The 21,062-nt window shown below is 37.8% G+C and overlaps 1 protein-coding gene across 2 annotated transcripts in view; it reads right to left on the bottom strand.

Annotated features, from left to right (window-relative positions):
• Positions 1-21,062, bottom strand: part of PAX5 (paired box 5) — a 353,987-nt gene that overhangs the window by 181,475 nt on the left and 151,450 nt on the right. For both annotated transcript variants that reach the window (XM_072596783.1, XM_072596784.1), the window contains exon 7: positions 9,448-9,577. In XM_072596783.1, coding sequence (XP_072452884.1) covers positions 9,448-9,577 — 130 coding nt within the window. The remainder of the gene's footprint in view (positions 1-9,447; positions 9,578-21,062) is intronic.

Genomic DNA, 21,062 nt, shown 5'->3' with positions numbered 1-21,062 from the left:
AATGCTTTGTGCCAGACACAAATTTGCTTTATAAATATTATCTCAATCAATATTAATGATAGCTGATATTGATATAAGTACTTTCTACATGCCAGGTATTGTGCTAAATGTTTTAAAAATATTATTTCAGTTGATCCTCTCAACAACCCTAAAAATAGGTATTGTTATTATCCCTCCTTTACAGTTGAGGAAACTGAGGCAAACAGAGGTTAAGTGATTTGCTCAGGTTCACACAGCTAGTAAGTGTCTAAGGCCTGATGTGAACTCAGGTCTTCTTGACTCTAGGTTCAGCAAGCTCTTCACTGGGCCATGAAGTTGCCTCTCCTTGGTCTCCCTACCCCCAATCTCTCCTCTCTTCAATCTATCCTCCATATAGCTGTCAATACGATATTACTAAAGCAATGCTGTCAAACTCAAGCAGAAGTGAGGGCCACTAAACCATATATAAGGATCCTTGCAGGCTGTATATTAACTTACAAAAGCACATGTTGACATTATCTTTCATATGTGATATATGACATTATTATCTATTATGTTTTATTTTTATTTATTTTACTAAATATTTCCCGGTTGCATTTAATCTGGTTCTGGCCACATTCAGAAGTGTTGTGGGTGGCATGTGACCCCGGGGCCTTTTGACACCTCTGTCCTAAAGCACAAGTCTGATGACAGCAGATTTCCTGTTCAGGAATCTTCTTTGGTAAAATCATTCTGGGATAAGATCTGGCTCCAGTCTTTGTTTTCAGGCTGATTCCATACAACTCCCTCTCAAGCACTCCACTCCAGCCAGGCTATCCTACTGGCTTCGCCCCATGTAGCTCATTCCATCTCCTATCTCCAACATGAGCTGTTCCCTAGGACTGGAATGTTCTCCCTCCTCATAGCTACCTCTTGTGAGTCCTTTATCTCTTCAAGGTTCAGTTCAAGCTCTCCATCTTTAAGGAAATCTTTCCAGGTCTTTCCCCCTCCCTCATGTTTGTCTATATCCTGTCGTACTTTGTGAATAGATCTCCTGGTCTTTGCAACACCTCACATGGCTGCTCTCTCTGGAGGGACTGCCTTTTGAGATGAGTCATTCAATTCTCTGCCTTCAGTCCCAGCTGTGCTATGCGGAAGGGTTCTGAAAACAATGTTTACACTACCATCATGAATGATATATTCAGGGCCTCTCTTGAAGTCAACAAATAGGTTCACTTAGCCATTTACCTGGTGAGATCGAGGGAGGTTTGGTTAGTGATGAAGCCAGTTGTTCAGCATCAGCTTCAGGTAAAAACATCCAGCCTCTTTCCCCCAATGACCAGCGTGCTTGGTACCATCACTGTCACCAAGTCATGTTTCTAATTGAGTTCTACACCAACCTGGAATGGGTTAGGTTCAAAGCAGTGGCTTAAGTTGAAAATCAGAAAACACGAGACCACAAAGGAACTGTTAGCACTTTGTTCCCACTCAGACTAGATTGGAAACATATACATAATTTAAAATATTACTGCTCCTGCTATTACTGCAACTAACAACAATAATAATTCTCTCCAAATTTTAATCCCTTATCCATTGAGGGGGAGGGGCAGGTGGGAGAGGTGGGGAAAAAGGGAAGGCAGATGAATTCAGGATAGGATGATGGAGTGTAGGGACTTACTGTGTGGACACCTTTATGATAGCTATGAAAGCCTGAGGAAAAAAATGCTGAAATACTGGCAAGTGGGCAGGGCACCTTCTTTATACCACTGAGCTTTCTCGTACACCTTTCATCCCCTCAGTCAATCTATTATTTTCTGAACACATAATTGGCCTATATTTGGAGGGATCACTGGTGTTCTCATCTTTGGTGGGAAATAGCATGCAAGAAAAGATCAAGAAGATAAGACAGAATGAAACAAATAGTAACAAATATTTATTTAGCCCTTGAAGGCTTGCCAAATGTATTATTTGAAAAAAATTGAATGAATTTGAATTCCCAATGCCCTCTCTCCTGGAATTGTATCAGGGCAGATAGCATTGACCAGTAGAGTGGACATGCCATAACTATGAACAAAATAAACTGAAGAGAGACAAGTGATTTCATTATGGGCAAGCATTCTAGCACAAGAAACTAGAACCATCTTACAAGTTTTAAGAAACTGTTTCATTCTGTTTCATGCCCTCAATACCCTCAGCTCCAAGTTACAAAGCAACATATTGCTGACCAGTAGAAAAGACTTATAAGAAAGAACTTCATCACTAAGTCTAGATTAGATAAAGCAAGAGATGAAGTCACAGAATTGCTAAAATCTAAAGAGGGAAATGTTAAGATACTAGGACCCTTAAAAATTTTTACTTAAAAAAAAAAAACAAAATGGATGACAAAACAATAACAATGTCTCAAATGATTTTGAAAAGGAGACGAGCATACATGAACTGGAATTTCAAAAATCCCTTTTTGAGTGTGATGGCATGAATCTAAAGAGCAGGCCAAATATTCCAAAACAGAGTAGTTTTTAAGATGTAATTGACATTTTGCTATAAACATCATGAATTAATATTCTGTCCCATAATTCTCAATCAAATGAGATAGTTGTAAAACACATAGTGCATAGAAGGCAAATAGAATGCCCTTAATAAATGCTTTTCCAGTACTTGACAGAAAGTGTAAAAACAGTTCAGAAACTGAACACAACAGTATATACAACAGCGGTTATCATGGTTTTAAAAACCAGGAAGAAAGGTAGAGTTCTTAAGGACAGGCGTCAAATATTACACCGGCAGAAATGATTTAAAAAAGCAATAGGAGATCTGGGAAAAACCCTGAAAGATTAAATCAATATCTAGATGGTACATATAGTTAAACAAACAAACAAAGCAGAATGTCCAATTGGCCAATTAAAGATAACAAGAAAGAAACACACGGAAGAGAGTCTAGAAAACCAAAATATGTCAGAAATTCCCCATTCCCTTAATGGGCAACAGAAACCAAAAGTCAAAATCTTAATGTGATACAAGCATTCAAAGCAGCACAAAGAGCAAAATAAACAATTCAGCGTCGATCAAAAACTGCCAGAGAGGATTAAGAAGCAAAGAAATTAAAGGAAATTGTGAATCTTTCAACCAAAAGCATGAGGAGAATTTCTGGCCATCTCTACGGTACCGACAAAAGTTTAAATCAACAAAATACAAGTTGGATCAAACAGGAAACAAAGCTTGCACACCATTAATATAATGAGCGACAGAGCAATTAATGGAAAGATGGCGGCTTCTCTGCAAAACTGGAAAACAGTGGAGACAGAGAAGACCTGTAATTACAAGCTCAGACTCTTCACAGGGGCACATACATTCCTAGCAGAGCCTTTTACCAGCTTCTTCTCAGATACAAAGCTTAATTCTGCCTTACAGAAGGCATCATATAATTACTAGACAGTCAACAAGCATTTATTAAGTACCTTCCAGGTGTGAGGCATTGTGCTAAGCACTGGGGATACAAAGAAAGGCAAAATATAGTCCCTTCTCTCAAGGAGTACACAGACAACATGCAAAAAACCGTGTAGAAACAAGATTTATGCAAGATAAAGTGAAGATAATATCAGAAGGAAAGCATTAAATAGGAAGGAAAAAGGCTCCTCTCAGAAGGTAGATTTTATCTGAAATTTGAAGGAAGTCGGGGAAACCAGAACACAGAGTTGAGGAAAGAAAGAATCCTAGGCATGGAGGAGAGCCAATAAAAATGCATGGGAATGAGAGCTATTGTGTCATATCTGCGAGGACCAATATACCGTGATTAAGTGTTATTAAAACTACTGAAGAGGAGGAAGGTGTAAGAAGCCTGAAAAGACAGGAAGGGGCCAGCTTATGAAGAGTTTTAAAAGCCAAACAGAAGATTTTATGTTTATTCCTGGAGACTGAGGTTTATCTAATAGGAGGGTGACATGATCAAACTTGCATTTTAAGAAGATCAGTTGGACAAATGAATCAAGGATAAACTAAACTAGGAAGAGATTTGAGGCAGGGGTACCAATCAGCCCTCTATTGCAATAGTCCAGGTATGAGGATGAGGGCTTGTACCACAGTATTGACAGTGTCAGATGAGAAAAGAGGATGTTATGAGAGCAGGGGCAACAGTGTTTGGCAACAGATTGGCTAAGGAGGGGGAGAGACAGTGTTGAGTCAAGAATGACTCTTAGGTTTCAAACTTAAGTAACTGAGAAGATGGCAGGACCTTCTTCAACAGTAATAGGCAAGTTAGGAAGGGGGTAGGGTAAGATAATGAGTTCAGTTTTTGACATATCAAGTTTAAGATGTCTATGAGTCAGTCAATTTAAGATGTTCAATGAGCAATTGGAAACACAAGGCTGGAGGTCAAGAGACCAATTAGGACTGAACAAATAAATTTGAGAATCATCGACATAGAGGTAATAGCTGAATCCATGGGAGGTGGAGACTGAAGAAAGATCACACAGGTAGGAAGAGAACAAAGAGGAAGCAAAAGGTTGAAAGGTCAAGAACGATGAGTTCTGAGAAAAGATCTTTACATTGGGCAACAAGAGATTGCTGGTAACTTTGGAGAGAATAGTTTCAGTTGATTTAGGCCAAGTATTTATTGATAGGCTTTATACAAAGCCTTCACAGAAAACTACATATTGGATGAGGGATAAAAAGAATGTGCCAGAAATTATTACAAGTATGAAGATCAATTTATTGTTGATTCAATAATTATTGAACAAGTACCCAAAAGCACTGTAGCACCTACAAAGTCTACACTGATTATCTCACAAAGCCCTTGCCTCAGTATCACATTCATGGCTTGTTCATGTAAAGCAGACTAAAGTATAGTGAGAATGCTAGCATATTTAATGTCCACATGGAAAACTGTTCTCTATCTAAAACATGCTGCCAATATAATATTGTCAAGAAAAATTAATAGAAAATGTGGCATTTTTTAGGAAGTTAGTGTAAGGCCAGTCTGATTCTCCCTAGTCTAGATTATCATCTCTCCTATAGATCTGAATATAGTTTCCAAGTGAAAGAGGGGGCTCAAACCAAAACATCTTATAAAACATTTAATGTACATAGTTGACATCAAGCTATATGACTCCATTGGAAAGCATATTAAATAGCTCATCTCATTCATCTCATGAAATTCTTAGTGTGTGCCCAAGAAAGATAGAGTCTGAAGGTTTCAAGCTTGGATCCAGAGGTCACATCAAACCAATGGATGAAGGCAACTTTTGCAAATGCCTTCATCTTCTCCAGACAAGACACATCAAGCATAAATATATGAAGAAGTGTGTAACCAAATACATTAAGAGACTTACTAGTATCCTGAATTCTAAGCTGAATGGGAAAAAGAAAAAACATTTAAAGTTATTTAACACCTACAATAATACCAGTCTTCATGTGTGCTTTTGTAGCTGCAGAAATAGCCTTTGGAAAGTATCCTAACAAAAACCCATGTAATGTTAATAAAACAAAGGGCTTTTCCCCTTTAGGCAGCTATTGAAAAATTAACATTTCCTCACCAAAAAAGAAAGAAGAGGATTGATAGACATTCTCAGAGTACCTAATCAACAGGCCAAAAATCTATACAAAAAGTTCTGGGACAAGCAGACCTCCCTTCATGGAACAGTAGTCAAGAATGATAACCAGTTCATGCCAATGGGTAAGGCAAGTATAACTGAAAATAACCTATATCAAGACAGAGCCTATGAAATTACCATGATCTAAGAATGCAATCCACAGGCCCTTTGTTTGCAGCATCTGCACAAACTTAGTCAACAAAAAGCATCAAGCACATGGCAGAGTCATGTGGTGATGCAGTAGTTTAAGATGGCCCCAGAAATGACACTTTGATCAGTGTTATTCACTTAAGGAAATGGCAGAAACCATGCAACACATTGCTTCAGGCTTTAAAATATGAATATCTCTCAAATACCTAACAAGACACAACCTATGGGATAGATAGCATTATACATGAGAAGCTTGCTGTCTATCACAGACTGACAGAAGACAAATCCCCATAACATTGTCACCAATCAAATTGTGTCCCACAACCACTCAGACATAACACTGATTCATAAAAACTGAAAACAACCTTTCTTTAAGAGATGTCACTAGGTCAGATGATCATAACTCCAAATTACACGGAATGAAAAGTGTTCAAAACATAGACACCTAATAAAGGTCAAATTCATGTGGGGTCAGGAGGTGCATATCATTTCTATTGTCCTGTCTACCACTGAATTTGTACTAGAGATGCTTTCATTAAATCTACAAAGGATTCTTTTCCATGCACTCAAACTTATGAATAGCAGTTATCTATTCATCTATGCAATAATCGATAGAACATTGAATGTTAAAATATACATATATATAGCAGAATAGTGACTTATTCCAGGATCATTTCTATCTGAACCCTAGTAAAAGAGAAGAATGAAACAATAATAATTACTACTAATAATAATAAATTGTGAGGTCCTTAAAGGTAGGGACTGACTTTACCTTATATTCTCAGCGCTTAGCACAGTAACTGGCACATAGTGGACACAATAAATAGTTGTTGACCTCTTGACTTTGAGTTTATAATTCCAAGTCTTGGCCATAGAATGCAACTCATTATTTACTTGGTGATGGCTGAACAATCTTCCCCACCCCCCAAAGTGTTGTTTACATTTCTTTTCTTATCGCAAAGCTTTTGACTCAGTTCCACACTCCAAAGTCAAGTGCAAGTCATGTCATCATTTCTCTGATGTCATGGTCCTCTTGGAAAATGAAGGATGAACACAGCAACATGCTCAGTCATGGTCTCCAAATATGTAAACCAAACCAAGCAGAGCGAAAATACTAGATAGAGTATGTGATGTTCACATGGAAAAGTGTTCTCTATTTAAAACCTGCCACCAGCACAGTAATGTCAAGAAAAAATGATCTAAAATGTACCATCTCCAGGGGAGACAATTTAACATTAATTACTTTCATCACTTCTGAATAGAATTAAGTATGACTTTCAAGCCAAAGAGGGGACATTTCTGTCTGGACTACATAAAAAAAGCTGATAAAGAAATAAATGACAATCACAAGTTTTGTCATTTATTCAGTGACAAAAAAGCAATTATTTTATCCACCTGGGCAATAGTCCATAGAAAATACTAAAAATGAAAGAATACTAGCAAGATAGATAGCAACTTATACCAGAACACTTTTCATCTGAACTCTATCAAAAATGATAAGAACTAGATGAAGAAAAATGAAAATAACATCCATAACAACTACATTTACACAGCCCTTTAATTGTACAAAGCAATTTTCTCACAATAATCTTGTGCAATAGATATAAGCATTATACAATCCAGTTACCCACAATATTAGCTGCATATAAAGAAAAGAAAAATTATGTCCAAAATGAGCTCTTACTTCCCCCAGGGCAGCACCACGAATAAGTCCAATTTCTAGTCTAATGCCCTTCGTTTTCCAGACAATAATAAGTAACACATTAATATAGCATTTTAAGGTCTGCAAAGCATTTTTTATCTCTTATCTCAAGTGATCCTCATAGGATTGTGAAGTATAGTAATAATAACTACTTCACAAAAGGTTACAGCACTGGATTTGGAGTTATAGGACCAGAGTTTTAATCTGATTTCTGCCACTTATTACTTAATATGCCCATTACTTATTGTGGGCAAGTCACTTCCCCATTCTGAGTGAATATACTACAGATTGTGTGGAGGAGATCCATGCTTCAAGAGGGGATTGGACTAAATGACTGGATTATCATCCCCATTTTATAGATGAATAAACTGAGGTTCAAAGAAGTTACTTGCCCAGAATCACACAGCTAGTAAGTGCCTAAAGCCAGATTTAAACCCAGATCTTTCTGACTCCAGGTCAAATATCCTTTTTACTACATCATGTTTCATCTCCTAAGGTGGAGAGGTCAGTCAAAGCAGAGGAAGGCAAACCACAGGACACAGCATTGGTGACCTGGAATGAAGAAGTCTAAGGGACTATATGGGACAAAGTAAAATATAATATTCAGCACTGTGAAAAGTGGTCACTGATAATTTTCTACATGTCTCCTCTTTAGGTATCCCTTCTGTCATGAACTCCACTGACCTTGTTTCTGTATGACTACTATCACCGTACTAGCAGATAGTAGATGTTTCATATACGTTTGTGGAACTAAATTGTCAGAGTTCTATTTCCACTTGGGCAAATTATTCACTCAGAAGACTCAAACACATAGCCCAGAAAGTCCATCCCATTGTACATAAACCTTCCAGAGTCCCCTCCAAAATTTGCTGCTTATGGATTCTTTTTCTTTCTACTCTGTATCGTTTCTTATGCCTTTCAACATGCATTTTTATTCCAGGTATTTGATATTTCTTATACACAATAATATTTCATAATGCAATTTATCCAACCATCCCTTGACTCTTGATCCTCTGTATCATTCCTCTCATTTTTTTTGCTATTACCAAATGCTGCTAAAATGGGCTTTTTTTAGCACAAGTAAATCTCCCTCTCCACACACACACACGCACGCATGCACACACACACACACACACACACACACATACCATCAATCTTACTCTTAGGATGTACTCCCAATAAGATGGAGGTTCTTAAATTTTTTACATCATGGATCTCTTGTTAAGTCTATAAAGCTTATGGACCCCTTTTTTGGAATAATGCTTTAGATGCATAAAATAAAATTTATAAGATTAAAAATGAAACCAATTATATTGAAATATAGTTTTAAAAAAATTCTTTTAAAAGAGCTGAAATTCAAAATATCAAAAAATTTCTCTAAAAAAGCCCAAGTTAAGAAATGTTGCAATAAAGGAATCCCTGGGCCAAAGACTAACTAAAAAGCTTAAATGCTTAAGGACAGAGAAAAATTAGTGTTCAACACGTAGGCTCAAGCTTTCTGGTCAGTTCATTGATGTGCAGTTCTATTCTTAATAGCCCCTTAATAAGCAGTTGAACAAATGATGGGTTTAAGAGCCACCTTCTAGAAAAGAGTACTTATTAATGGGCCCCTCTCTACCAAGCTATGGCTAAGGAACCAGGACTTAAATTGATTTTTATTGATATCAAACAGCAGAATCTGTAGATTCAAACCCATCACGGACCCCAAACTCATATGCCAGACATAACGCCATTGAAACAATCTTCTGACAAACAGCATTACAACCACATAATGAGGCTCAGTTACTGTTTTGGGCAAGTTTTTCATCAAAGTTTTAGATTTGTATCTCCTCCGGCCTTGTTTGAACAATAAGTAATGAACTCACATCGAGACCGAGACTTCTTTAGAGAGAATAACCTCCCATCCACATGCACATTCCAATGTTTTATGACCTTATTATAATATAAATAGCTACCAACAGCTATAAGCACCAAAATGCTGCTGTGTTTTGCCCCCACTCAATCAACAGATCCATTTGGTTGCAACATACATCACTCTTTAGTATTTCTTACCTGTCACAATGGGGTATGACTGTGGCCCTGGGACATTGGCCCCTATATCCGCGGACGTAGGGCTTGTTAAATTGGCCTTCATGTCATCTAATCCACCGGCTAGTGATGCCATGGCTGAGTATTCTGTGGTCTGAAAAAATTAAGCAAAAAACACCTCAGCAATACAATAGCTGAAGAGTTATATTTATGTGCTGCTGGACTCTCAGCCATTAACCAAACCAGGAAAATTCCTCCACAGTGCCAAATCCCACTATACAAGAAAACCGGAACACATTTAGTTACACACTTCCATTGAGTTTCAGTCCTAGATCACTGTGTATGAAATAGAACAAACAAATGGGTTTCTCTGCCCAGCTTCATGGAAATAGACAGCAAATTTGTCTCAGTCAGTGTTGAGTTGTAGAATGTAGTAGAAAATAACTGGGTCCAAATAAGTTGATCGTGATTCAGTTCAAATTTGCCTCTGGTATCTTTCGTGGTCCATGAAACTAAATTCCTTTTCACTACTGTATGTAAACACAGCATGGAAGAGAAGTGGGAGCTGGTTGTTTGGAAGAGATCTGTGTCTCCCACTGAGGCATTAGTCACAAAACAGGCAGCAGCAACCAATGTCTCCTTGAACTGGTGAATGAATGAGAGGTTGCTGCTGCCTGTGCTCTTAAATCCATTAAGAGGACTAAATTCTTTATCTGGTGAGCTGAGATTGGATTTGGCAAATGATCACTTTAAGTTTAAAAAAACAACCAAGTGATGCTTTGCTGAAAATATTAAGAAAATTGGTTTTACTTAGAAACACTTCCATGGCCTCAACAGGAATTTATTCTATGGGGTCTGTTTCCCTTCTTTAAGCTATTTTATGAAACCAAGCTCTTGAAATTAGAGTCTTCTTCTTGGAGTCCCAGAGGATTGAAATAGCTGTCAGAATAGTTCTCAGGCAAGACAACAGGGATACCAATCAGGAATATTTCTACTTCAAGAGAAGCCTAAATCACAAGTGTGAATGTGTTCTCTAACCACCATCACTCCCACACTTGAAATCTTATCTCTAGTTAAGCAAGTTCCTATAGGGAGAGAAAACAAACCAGAAAAAGTGAGGGTAGGAAGAGTAGTTGTGACATAGACAAAATTGTCTCTAAGTGGGATTGTTTTAAAGTTTCCAGTCACTCCAGGGATATCAAGGACTGGCAATTTTTGTGAATGTTTGATTTCACTTATGCCAACAATAAAGAGTAGCTAGTAAATTTGCCATCATTCAAAATGGCAGCACAAGAATCACAGGATCATGCAAATGGTATTAAACCTTTCAGTGTGGTAAGATTTTGATCTATATGATGAAATCAGGTTATAGGTCACACCTGATTATGGACACATAGACCACGTAAGAGAAGATGTCAAAGGATACTCTCTAACAATACTCTTTCTATCTCTTTTTTAAAAACTGCTAAATCTGCTGGTAGATATACCCTGGGCTGCAGAAAACAATGAACTATTTTGATACAGCTTTTCAGGTTTTTCCTGGCATGGCTGCTAAAATAAGAAATGGGAAAGTTTACCCTTGAGTCTTAATTGAGAGAATTTTAGCAGCCCCACTTTTCCATAACCACCAAGCACCCAGTGCAACCTATGTCGTGGGGCTGAATTATAGTCAAATGACCCTAGTTTAAATTCTTCATCTTTAATTTGTTAGTTATGTGACTATGTCCTTGAGGGGAAATTACTTTAAAATAGCATTTACAAAGCACTTTAAGGTTGGCAAAATTCTTTGCACATATTGTCTCATTGTATATCTTCATAATGACCCTAGGACATAGGTACTACTGTCACTGCTATCATTCTCATTTTACAGATGAAGAAAGGGAGACAGAGAGAGAGAGGAGTTGCCCACAGTCACATGACTAGTTAAGTGTCTGAGGTTGTATTTGAACTCAGGTTTTCCTGACTCTAGGTCCAGTGTTCTATCCATTTCACTGCCTAGCTCTCTCTCTATGACTTTATTTCCTCTGAACTACATCTGTAGAATTAGGATAATAATACTTCTACCATCCACCTCTCATGGTCACTGTGACGTCAGCCAGCTAGTATTTATTAAGCACTTACTGTATTCCAGACACTGTGCTAATCACTGGTCACATGAGGCCAGGTCAATTACTTTTCAAAGCACCATAATATTATTATTCTAATTGCAAATATGGCAAGAACTAATCTGACAGCCTGTAGGCAACAAAAAGAAATGACCAGCAGGGTACCAGGTCAGCTCCAAAAATGGAAGAGAAGCCTAGAGGAAAAGATGGGGGGAAGAAAAATATAGATACAGATATAGATATACACACATATATATGTATATAAATACATATATACACATCTGGAGAGAGGTATATGTGTGTATATCTATGTATGTATGTATGTTTGTGTGTGTACATGTATGTGTATCTATATACATCTGGAGAAGTGTAGATATAGATACAGATATAGATATGAAAAATGTGTGTGCATATATATTTATTTCTATACATACACACATATATGTATATGTGTGTTTATATGTATTTACACACATACATATTCATATATGTATATACATCCTGTATAAGGGTGGTAGAAAGGGGAGGCATCATCCTTGGTTCCTACTCTGCTTTTTCAACTGCTAGACATTTGGTGTATATATATGCATGTTTGCATACATGTACATACATGTGTATGTATGTACATGTATACATATATGTATATGCAAGTATACCAAATGTTAGCAGCTGAAGGAGCAGACTAGGATCTCATAGACCAAGTGATGATGCCATCCCTCTCCGGATCTGTGAGAGCAGGGAAATGGGAACAATTTGGGGAGGGTGGGGAAGACTATCCTAAGACGTGGCAATCTCACAACTGTTTTTTTCACTGTACATGGATAGTACTGTCATCTCTCTAGTTTCTAAAATCTCATAGGAACACAAAGGCCATCTGTGGTATGCATTTCCTTCATTTGAATACCACTGGTTCACAGAATGTGCTGCCTATGAAATCTTATTAAAAAAAATAGAAGTTATTCTCTGATAATTCCCTTCTGCAAAAGCCATTCACCACTGCTAGCCAGACTAACACCTCAGCCACAATGCTTCTGATGCTCAGTCTTAGATGGCCTCCAAAAGACTTCTCTAGACTTCATGCACAGCATGCCAAAGATTCTTCAGTGGATTCGCACATAATCGCAGACTTTGGGAGCCAGAAGGGAACAAAAAAAAGCCATTTAGCCCAACCCAAACCCAATCAAAATTCCTTCAACATTATATCCAACCTTTTCTTGATGACTTCCAGTCAAGAGGAGTCTCCTAAAATACTCCATTGCACATCCAAATAAATTTTTCCCTTCTACCTTCCACCCACTGTTCCTGGTTATACCCTCTGGAACAGGACAGCACTTAATAGATCTAAAAACAGCTCTCGTGTTCTTCCCGCTCTTCTCATCTCTTAGCTAACACATATCTAATTCCTTTCATTGATCCTTATCTAGCACGTTCCTCATACAGGGCTCCAAAAAAAGATTTCCATTTTTACAGACAGATAAACAGATACAAGAAGGAAAGGCAAGGGTCTCAAAAGCCGAAGATGAACTGTGAAGGATGGCCTTATTTAATTATATATTTAATGAAAGCAGTAATGCTCATGTTTTTCTTTATTCCTACGATGACCTGGGTACAATAATACTAAATCAGCATGGCAGCAGACTCACTAGGAATCTGGCCAGCTTGTATTGGGGTCACAAATAAACTCTCTGCTTTGCCTGGAAAAAAATAAGCATGGCACGGGACAAGGATCCACAGACAAACACAGAAAACACAATTCTTTTTTGCACTATTCCAATTCAAAGAGAATTATTATTTGCTGAGTTTCCTATTTCCCAGAGATCTTGGAGTGATTTTATCATCATGTAGGGGGTTTGCATCAGTGAAGCACATTGTGCATCCCTTCGTTATCACTAAAATAAGTGACGTCAGCAATTCACAAATACTGAACGCTAATCCCTCTCCAGCAAAAAACAGGCTCTTTTTTACCATCCACTCCTTAGAATGACTGCCTAATAAGGAGATTTCTTCTATACTTAGGCATGGCCAGGAGCCCTGCTTATTATGATTTCCAGCCTACCTACAAAGATTGTATTTGGGAGAAGGGGTGGGAGGAGAGGGGGAGGGAAGGGACAGTCATTGAACATTTTCCTTTCTAAGACACTGGATTCAGACTTGACAGGGAAGAAACCTCATCAAAGTACCCCTGCTTCATCAGGAAAGCCAATCAGCTTGATACCCAAAAAAGTGTGAGCTGGACCCTAAGAAATTACCTGAAAAATGAATGCCTGGGGTTGCACCAAGTATTGTCTCATCAGCATGGAGCACCACTGCCATAGCATGGAGGAGAAAAAAAACACAGACATGTGAGAAGGAAGATATATAAAAGGAGATCAGTGAGAAGAAAAAAAAAAGATTAACTAAGTAACGTAAGGGATTTTTCCCCCTGCCTGGTTCCTTGTCTCTTCCATTCTCTCAATCCCTCTCCCAGCCCACCTGGAATCAAACAACTCTCCTCAGACTGTATCTACAGGTAGAGAAGCACCAGCCATCTCTGTACACTGGGGCTCCTAGGGATGCCACTGCCCATCTGTTGGGCATCTAGCAATGGAAGGAAGAGACAAAGAAAGAGGGAAAAAAAGAAAGATGGGGCCTCCAGTACTTGATTAATTACAAGTTTTCTAAGACCAAGAAGGGAATAAGACATCAGCTGGGGTCTTAAGATACGTCAAGTCATAGGATTAGTAAAAATAGAGTTTTAAATGTTAATATATTCTTAACTTGGGACAATACTATGATTATCAAGTGTGATGACAGCTAAAATATTTGCTTTCTTACTCCCCCAGGTGACCTCAGGCAAGTCATTTTCCTTTTCTGTGCCTGTCTCATCATTTGAAAAATGAGCTCCTCTCATGACTTGATGAATTCTATTTTTGTGTGTTTCCCTTCCACTCTGGGCAAGAACATAAATGGTGCCAGTATCACCAAATGCCTCAAAAATGTTCCTGTCCCCTAAATATTGGTGACTAAGTAGTGAATGTGAGCTTCCAAAGAAAGTGCTTCTACAGGATCAAGAATAAGCAGCCCTTGCAACTGACAATAAGAAGAAAAACTGTCTGAAATTCCAAAAGATGAAAGACAAGCAATCTGAGCCTACTGTAGCCAATGTCGTTTAAGCTACCCTACTTAACTTTTTCAGGCATTATCTCCATCATACCAGAGAAATGTAAAGAATCCTCTCATTTCATTTCTTATTAGGAAAAAGAACTTCTTTCTCTTTCTGAAGCTGAAGGCAGCAATACCTCCAGATGTAACACACACCATGCTCAATATATTTTGAATGACGTGGACACCATGCTGATGGGCCTAACTAGTATAGAGTTAGATCAGTCATTTTTTTTACCTCCACTTTTTCCCCAGCCACAATCTAACCATTTTTAAGATCCTGTTTTTAGAACCTCAGAACGAAAGGGCAAGACACAAAAGTACCATTTTTCAAGGCATCTTGATACCCTCAAGTCTATGGAATACTCATAAACTTAATATCCTGCAATCTAGTCAAATTTAATATTCTATGAAATTTTCACAGATTAAACAAAGGAATGTGGAGAGGTTTCATTTAGATGATACTAATTTTCTTCTGATTTGTGCTATAATGATTTCAAAGATATTGATGGGACTTCCAAGGCCAGTTTCACAGAATTGCAAACACTAAAGGGCTGACTTTCTATCTCATTCATAACTCTACCCACAAATGCTGAAAACTAGGAGGGAGGGTGTGGTATGGAAAATCAGAGCTTCCTCCCTGGTCAAAACTTAACCAATAGTGCCTTTGGTTCATTGGGATGGGGAGAGGAGGGGAGGGACGGTCTTTCTCCAGAACAAGTTAATTGTTCCTGAGGTATGCATTGTATCATATAAAAGAGGACAAAGACTACAATAGAAAAAATAATGCTTCTTAGTCTTGGTGAAGAAAACTGAAGTACATTTCAATTCTCTAATGCTGAGAATACTATTTGCAATTTTACCAGTACTCCATATTCTATGAAGGTAATTGAAAGGAACAAGAGTCCAACAAAATCCTGAGATGATAAAATCTCAGAGCTGCAAAGGAACTTAGAGATCATCTAGTTCCATGTAGTTAATTTTTACAAATGGGGATACTGAGGCCCCAATCAGGTCATGGGTTATTTAAGTTAATGAAAAAGTTTGGATTTTTCTAATCGCTTGGTCATCCAAGCCATGAAAGAAAGGGAAGAATGTAAACCCAGGAATGAGTAACCACTCCAAGCAAAGTCTTCCCACTTGCTGTACCAACACAAAGGACCTCTGAGCAAAGCTTCAAGTGAATGTCCCCTCAAAGCAACAGGAGTCCTGGGATCTGCCTCTTTTTCATCGAGTGTCTTCTGTGGTGCAAAGGGCAAAGTTGATAGAATGGTAAGGATGTTATGGAATATGTTGAGAACCATGAACTAACAGAAATACCAAATAATACGACCAGAGCTTTCTATTCATACAATGTCATTTGGAGGGTTTGGATCCATGGGACCCACTGGACATCCCTTCATTAAGTAACTACCATAAGAGATATTAGAGATTCCTAAATATGGCACGCTTATTTTTCACAAGCAAAATCTCGAATTCTCCTCAGAAAGAAAGAATACAAAGGTTATGCTTTACTTCCTTTCCCCCTTCTTCCTGGGGTTAAGTCACACAAAAATGAAAACTCAGTTTCTGCTGGACCACAACTGCTTGCTTAAGGGTTCCTAAAATTTTTTGAGGGTCTCACCTCCATAGGTTCTCATTAGAAGGCAACCATCTTTTTCTCATGGTTTCTCCCATTCATTTTAATTCTTATATGCAACATGACTAATGTGAAAATGTGCTTAATAAGAATGTATGTGTAGACTCCATAAAAACTTGCATGCCATCATGGGGAGGGAGGGGGAGAAAATTTTAAATTTATGGAAGTGAATGTTGAAAACTGAAAACAAATATATTAATTATTTTTTAAAAAAAAGAGTAAGAGAGAGAGAAAAAAAAGAACATATCCATCAGAGGACCTCAACAAAGAAAGGCTATTTTAGCTCCCTCGGTCACAGTTTTTTCTTACCCAAGACTTCCCAAACCAACCTATTTGATTCAATTTAATCCAACACATTAGTTAAGTGCCTATGTGTACAGATCACCATGCTCGTCACTGGATGAGATAAAAAAATTAGACAAGACATGGGTCTTTCCCACATGGAGTTTATGTCCTAGTAGAGAAGGAGAAGACAGGGATAAAACACACAGAAAACTTAAATACATAATATATGATAAAGTGCATCACAGAAATGCAGAACAAATGCTTTGAAATCATTTCTGTTCTGGTGAGAGGAACAACTCAAAGACAGACAGTAGCTCCCCTGACCACAATCAGTACTGGTTTGGGGGGAGGTCTGAAGATCAAGGAAGATTTCTTAGAGGACATGACTTCATAAGGTCTTAAAGGAAAGTTATCTGGGATGATCTCCTTCTATAGGACACCTGGCACCAGCATTACCTTCTGGGTTAGACAGTGAAAGTCAATCAATTTCTAAGCTAGTGAAAGTGTATTAAATTTCCAAATAAACAGCTGAGAATCAAAACAGGATTTTTTTCTTCCACTTCTCTCTGTTCTCCTTTCCTTCTTCTCCTTTGCTTTTCTTAGGGATAGAACATAGGTTCTTTCTGTACCCAGGGATGCTTTTAATGTTACAGTCAACTCAAAGAAAATGGAGGACCAGAAATGATCAGTAACTCCACAATGGTCTTCTTTTCTTTCAAATGTAACAGAGATAGGAAATCCTCAAGGGTTACTGAAGGACCAGGCTTGAAGTACGTGGAGGGTTTAGAAGTGGGGGGGTAGAAGGTTGGAGGTTGGGGGAAGTGGAGAACAAAATGAGGGATAATATTCCAGCCCTACTTCAAAGGGCTTTAATTTCATTTTGATTCTCAAAGTGGGCAAAAACCAATTCAGAATATTCTCTTTCCCCTTGGATTTATTCTCTCTCTTAAGAGAAATGGGGAGGGCTGCTGGTAGAGGCAAAAGGGAAGGTAAGAGAAAGGCTGTTCCATTTGGTTTTCCTACTCAGGCCTTGTTGCAGTCAGCCATGAATGATGTATGAAATGAAAAATCCTAGGCTGCTGGCATTTTTCCATGGTTGACCTACCCTTAGCCTTCTCTGCACACCAATTTTTACCAGTGGGCAGAGAACACACCTAACCTCCCCCTCTATTCCTGATGATATGAGTAAATATTAAAGGAATAAACATAAATTTGCAGCAGCATTAGTACCATTAAAAAGCAATTAAGCATATGATTGATACTTTTCCAAATTCTCTTTTCTTCTTTATTCTAAATTCTCTTTATTCTTCCCATCGAAGCTGTATATATCTTGTTTGTATTGTTTACATGTAGTTTCCCCCCAATAGCATGTGAGCTCCTTGAAGGCTGGGGCTGTGTTTTTGTCTTTCTTTGTATCACTGTTATTTAGTGCACCGGATGTGCTTCCTCAATACTCATTGATTGATGAATGAAATTACGAGCACAGTGCAAGAAGAAGCTAGAGATTGCATTTTAGCTATTAGTGAAAAACACCTGTTTAACTTGGATCTCCCACAGAAACTATAGATATTGTTAATGTATCTTTAAGAACCTAAAGGAATAGTGTCCCCAAAAGCACTATGTATGGACAGTTGAAAGTCAATTGAAAAAGTATCTCAATCATGTGTTCCTTTGGAGTCAGGGAAAGTGTGTGTGTTTTATCCTTGAACTATGAGGATCTATGAAGAGAGACAAAGAGAAAGAAGGTAAGGAAAAACTTCTTTCTTGCCAGAACTGTCTTCATTAGCATGCTATAAAAAAAACTCTATAAGGTATCTTATGGATACCAGATACACTGGCAAGTGCAGTGTGTTCTGGATTGTTTCCTATGAAAAATGAAGAGCAAAAAAAGAAACAGCTTACTTCCTAAGAGACAATTTAACTTTTATTTTCAAGAAAAATATGAAGAAAATTCTTAGGAGGAAATCAGTGTCTGGAATGAACTGATTGGTGAAATTTTGTTTCTAGAAATGAAAAGAAGTCACCATCTGTTACAGGCAGCATTTGAGTTGACTGATCTTCCAGACAGCTAAAATATTATAAATTATATTCTATGTCTTTGCATTATCATTTATTTCATTTATTAAAAAATCATATATGGATAACTGTTTTGGGGAAAGAAAGTTTCTTCAATTTAATAAATAATATTTAATTAAGTGGCGGGATTGTCCAACTGATTAATGAGAAAAAGATTACAATTTTGTTCATTAGAAAGGAAACATCCAAGTATATTCTTGGATCACTTTAGAGCTATGAATGGTAAAAATTTAATATAGGAATGATCAAATGGCAAGCTGATGGGTGAGCCATAAGTGAGCATGGTCGATACCATCTATCTTGATACATAGAAAAGACCAAAATTCTCCACAGTCAGAGAAAACAAACAAAATAGAACATCATCTAGCAAAGAATATCTCTTGATCAGAGATGGCAAATTCATTTAATGTGTTTCCATTTGCACTTCTATTTGCCAATGTTTATTTGGATAAGATGATGATGAAAGGGTGTTTGCATTCCACAAGTATGTTCAATTGTTAAAGTGTTATACTTCATACCAGGGAACCAGACATATGTGTTAATATGTTTAACTTAAAAAGTAAGTTGTTTGATATGCAAATAAAAATGTAGATTAAAAAGCAGCTCATTTTGTACTTGTTCTCCACTTCTCCAAAAATGAGCTAATTTCATTTTTAGTACTGTTTTAATATTCTCTCTCTCTCTCTCTCTCTCTCTCTCTCTCTCTCTCTCTCTCTCTCTCTCTCTCTCTCTCTCTCTCACACACACACACACACACACACACACACACATTTAATTTGGGCTACTAATTAAATTTACTCTTCCTCCTTTCTCTCATTTCTTCCTAGGCAAAGCAAAACACGTAGACTGAAGCCACCAATAGGAAAACCTCTTCTCTTTCGTCCTAAACAAAAACTTTCAAAGCAAAAGATGCCTAGCAGTCAGTCACTGAGGTATATTGCCATCAGCCTGTGTAACCAATCACCCCTTTTCTCTGTCTCTTTCAGTTAAGCAGCTTCTCTATTCCTAGCCAACCCAAATACACCCCAAAATAACTTAAACTTCATTTTTTAGGAAAGAAAGAGCTTTTCCCCCCAAACTAAGTTAAATGATAATGGTAGAAATGCAAGCACCATACAGAGTTTCCACTGCCTTCTTGTGTCAAGCTCACAAACAGGGAAAAATTATAACATTGGACATGGCTCGGAGCCTTTAATCCAAAGCAGCTCTAATTAATATCCTCAGCTTTTCAAAAATACAGTGCTGTATACAGCTTTAAGAGCATCAAGACTGCGCTGTCTTAAATTTTATGGGAAGAACATTTTCATTACAAATCCCTCCTCCTTTACTCCCTCTTGCCTCGGAATTAGAACTGAGAAGGGATTGGATGATTTATATATCAAAATGGCTTCTCTCCCTTTAATTTTATCATTTGTATCCCATTTTAAAAGTTTATTAACACAACTCACCACATATCTAGACACTACAAGTGAAAAGAACTCCATACTTCACCTTTCCATTGTTGCTGACCTTTTTTTTTTTCAACAAAATTTTGGCCTCACTTTTAAATGAGCCCTGTTGAAACCTTCTCTGAGTTGAAATGGTCAGATTTGGAGGGCTCCCTCCTATAAAATGTGCTGTTTTAATTTCATGGTTAAGATTTGGGGTTTTTTTTGTAGTCTTTCAGGTATCATGAGAGTAATCCCAAGGTATGCCCTAAAACCAAAGACTCCTCCAGTGCACCCTAGCATCAGCCCTTTTATTTTGATCTGGCAGAAGAACTGACCTATTTTTAACCCAAACCTCAGATAATTTACATACCTAGTGCTGGGTGCTGTCTGTCTGATGGTCTCATTCTGAAATCCACACGCACACACAGTCTCTCTCTGGTCTTCTAAAGGGATCCCCAAATCCAATCTAAATGCCTCAAATTTACCTGTTTTCCTTTTATACATATAAATAGCTGCATTTCCATTCTCTCTTTGTTTCTCATTTTCATTTTGCTCTAATATCTGCATGTAAATGTCTGAAAATAGCATCTGTAATTGAGGATTATGAAGTACGGCCAGCTCCTGACAGCCTGCTAAGGAAGATGGATTATCCTCATTTTTCTGTAAATTTTGTCAATTTTGGAATTCATAAGCTATCAACACTGATCAAAATGTGACTGCACAGCTGTGTCAAAAAAAAAAGGAAGAAAGAAAGGAGCAGTGACGAGGCAGCTCTCTTGTTCACTGAGAAGATTGGATGGGCTCCCTCCTTCTTTCCTTTCCCCCCTCCCTCCTCCTCCCTGTCCCCTCCCCTCCCACCTCACCAAGCTGCAGGCAGAATGGGAACCAACCCTGGTAACTTCTGGTCTTTCCCCCCTGAATGAATGGATAAATAAATAAATAAATTGAAAGGACGCAAATTCT

This window comes from Notamacropus eugenii, chromosome 3 (genome assembly GCF_028372415.1).
Source record: "Notamacropus eugenii isolate mMacEug1 chromosome 3, mMacEug1.pri_v2, whole genome shotgun sequence".
NCBI classification, from domain to species: Eukaryota; Metazoa; Chordata; class Mammalia; order Diprotodontia; family Macropodidae; genus Notamacropus; species Notamacropus eugenii.
The sequence above is the reverse complement of the archived record's forward strand: the minus strand, read 5'-3'. Positions and strand labels throughout refer to the sequence as shown.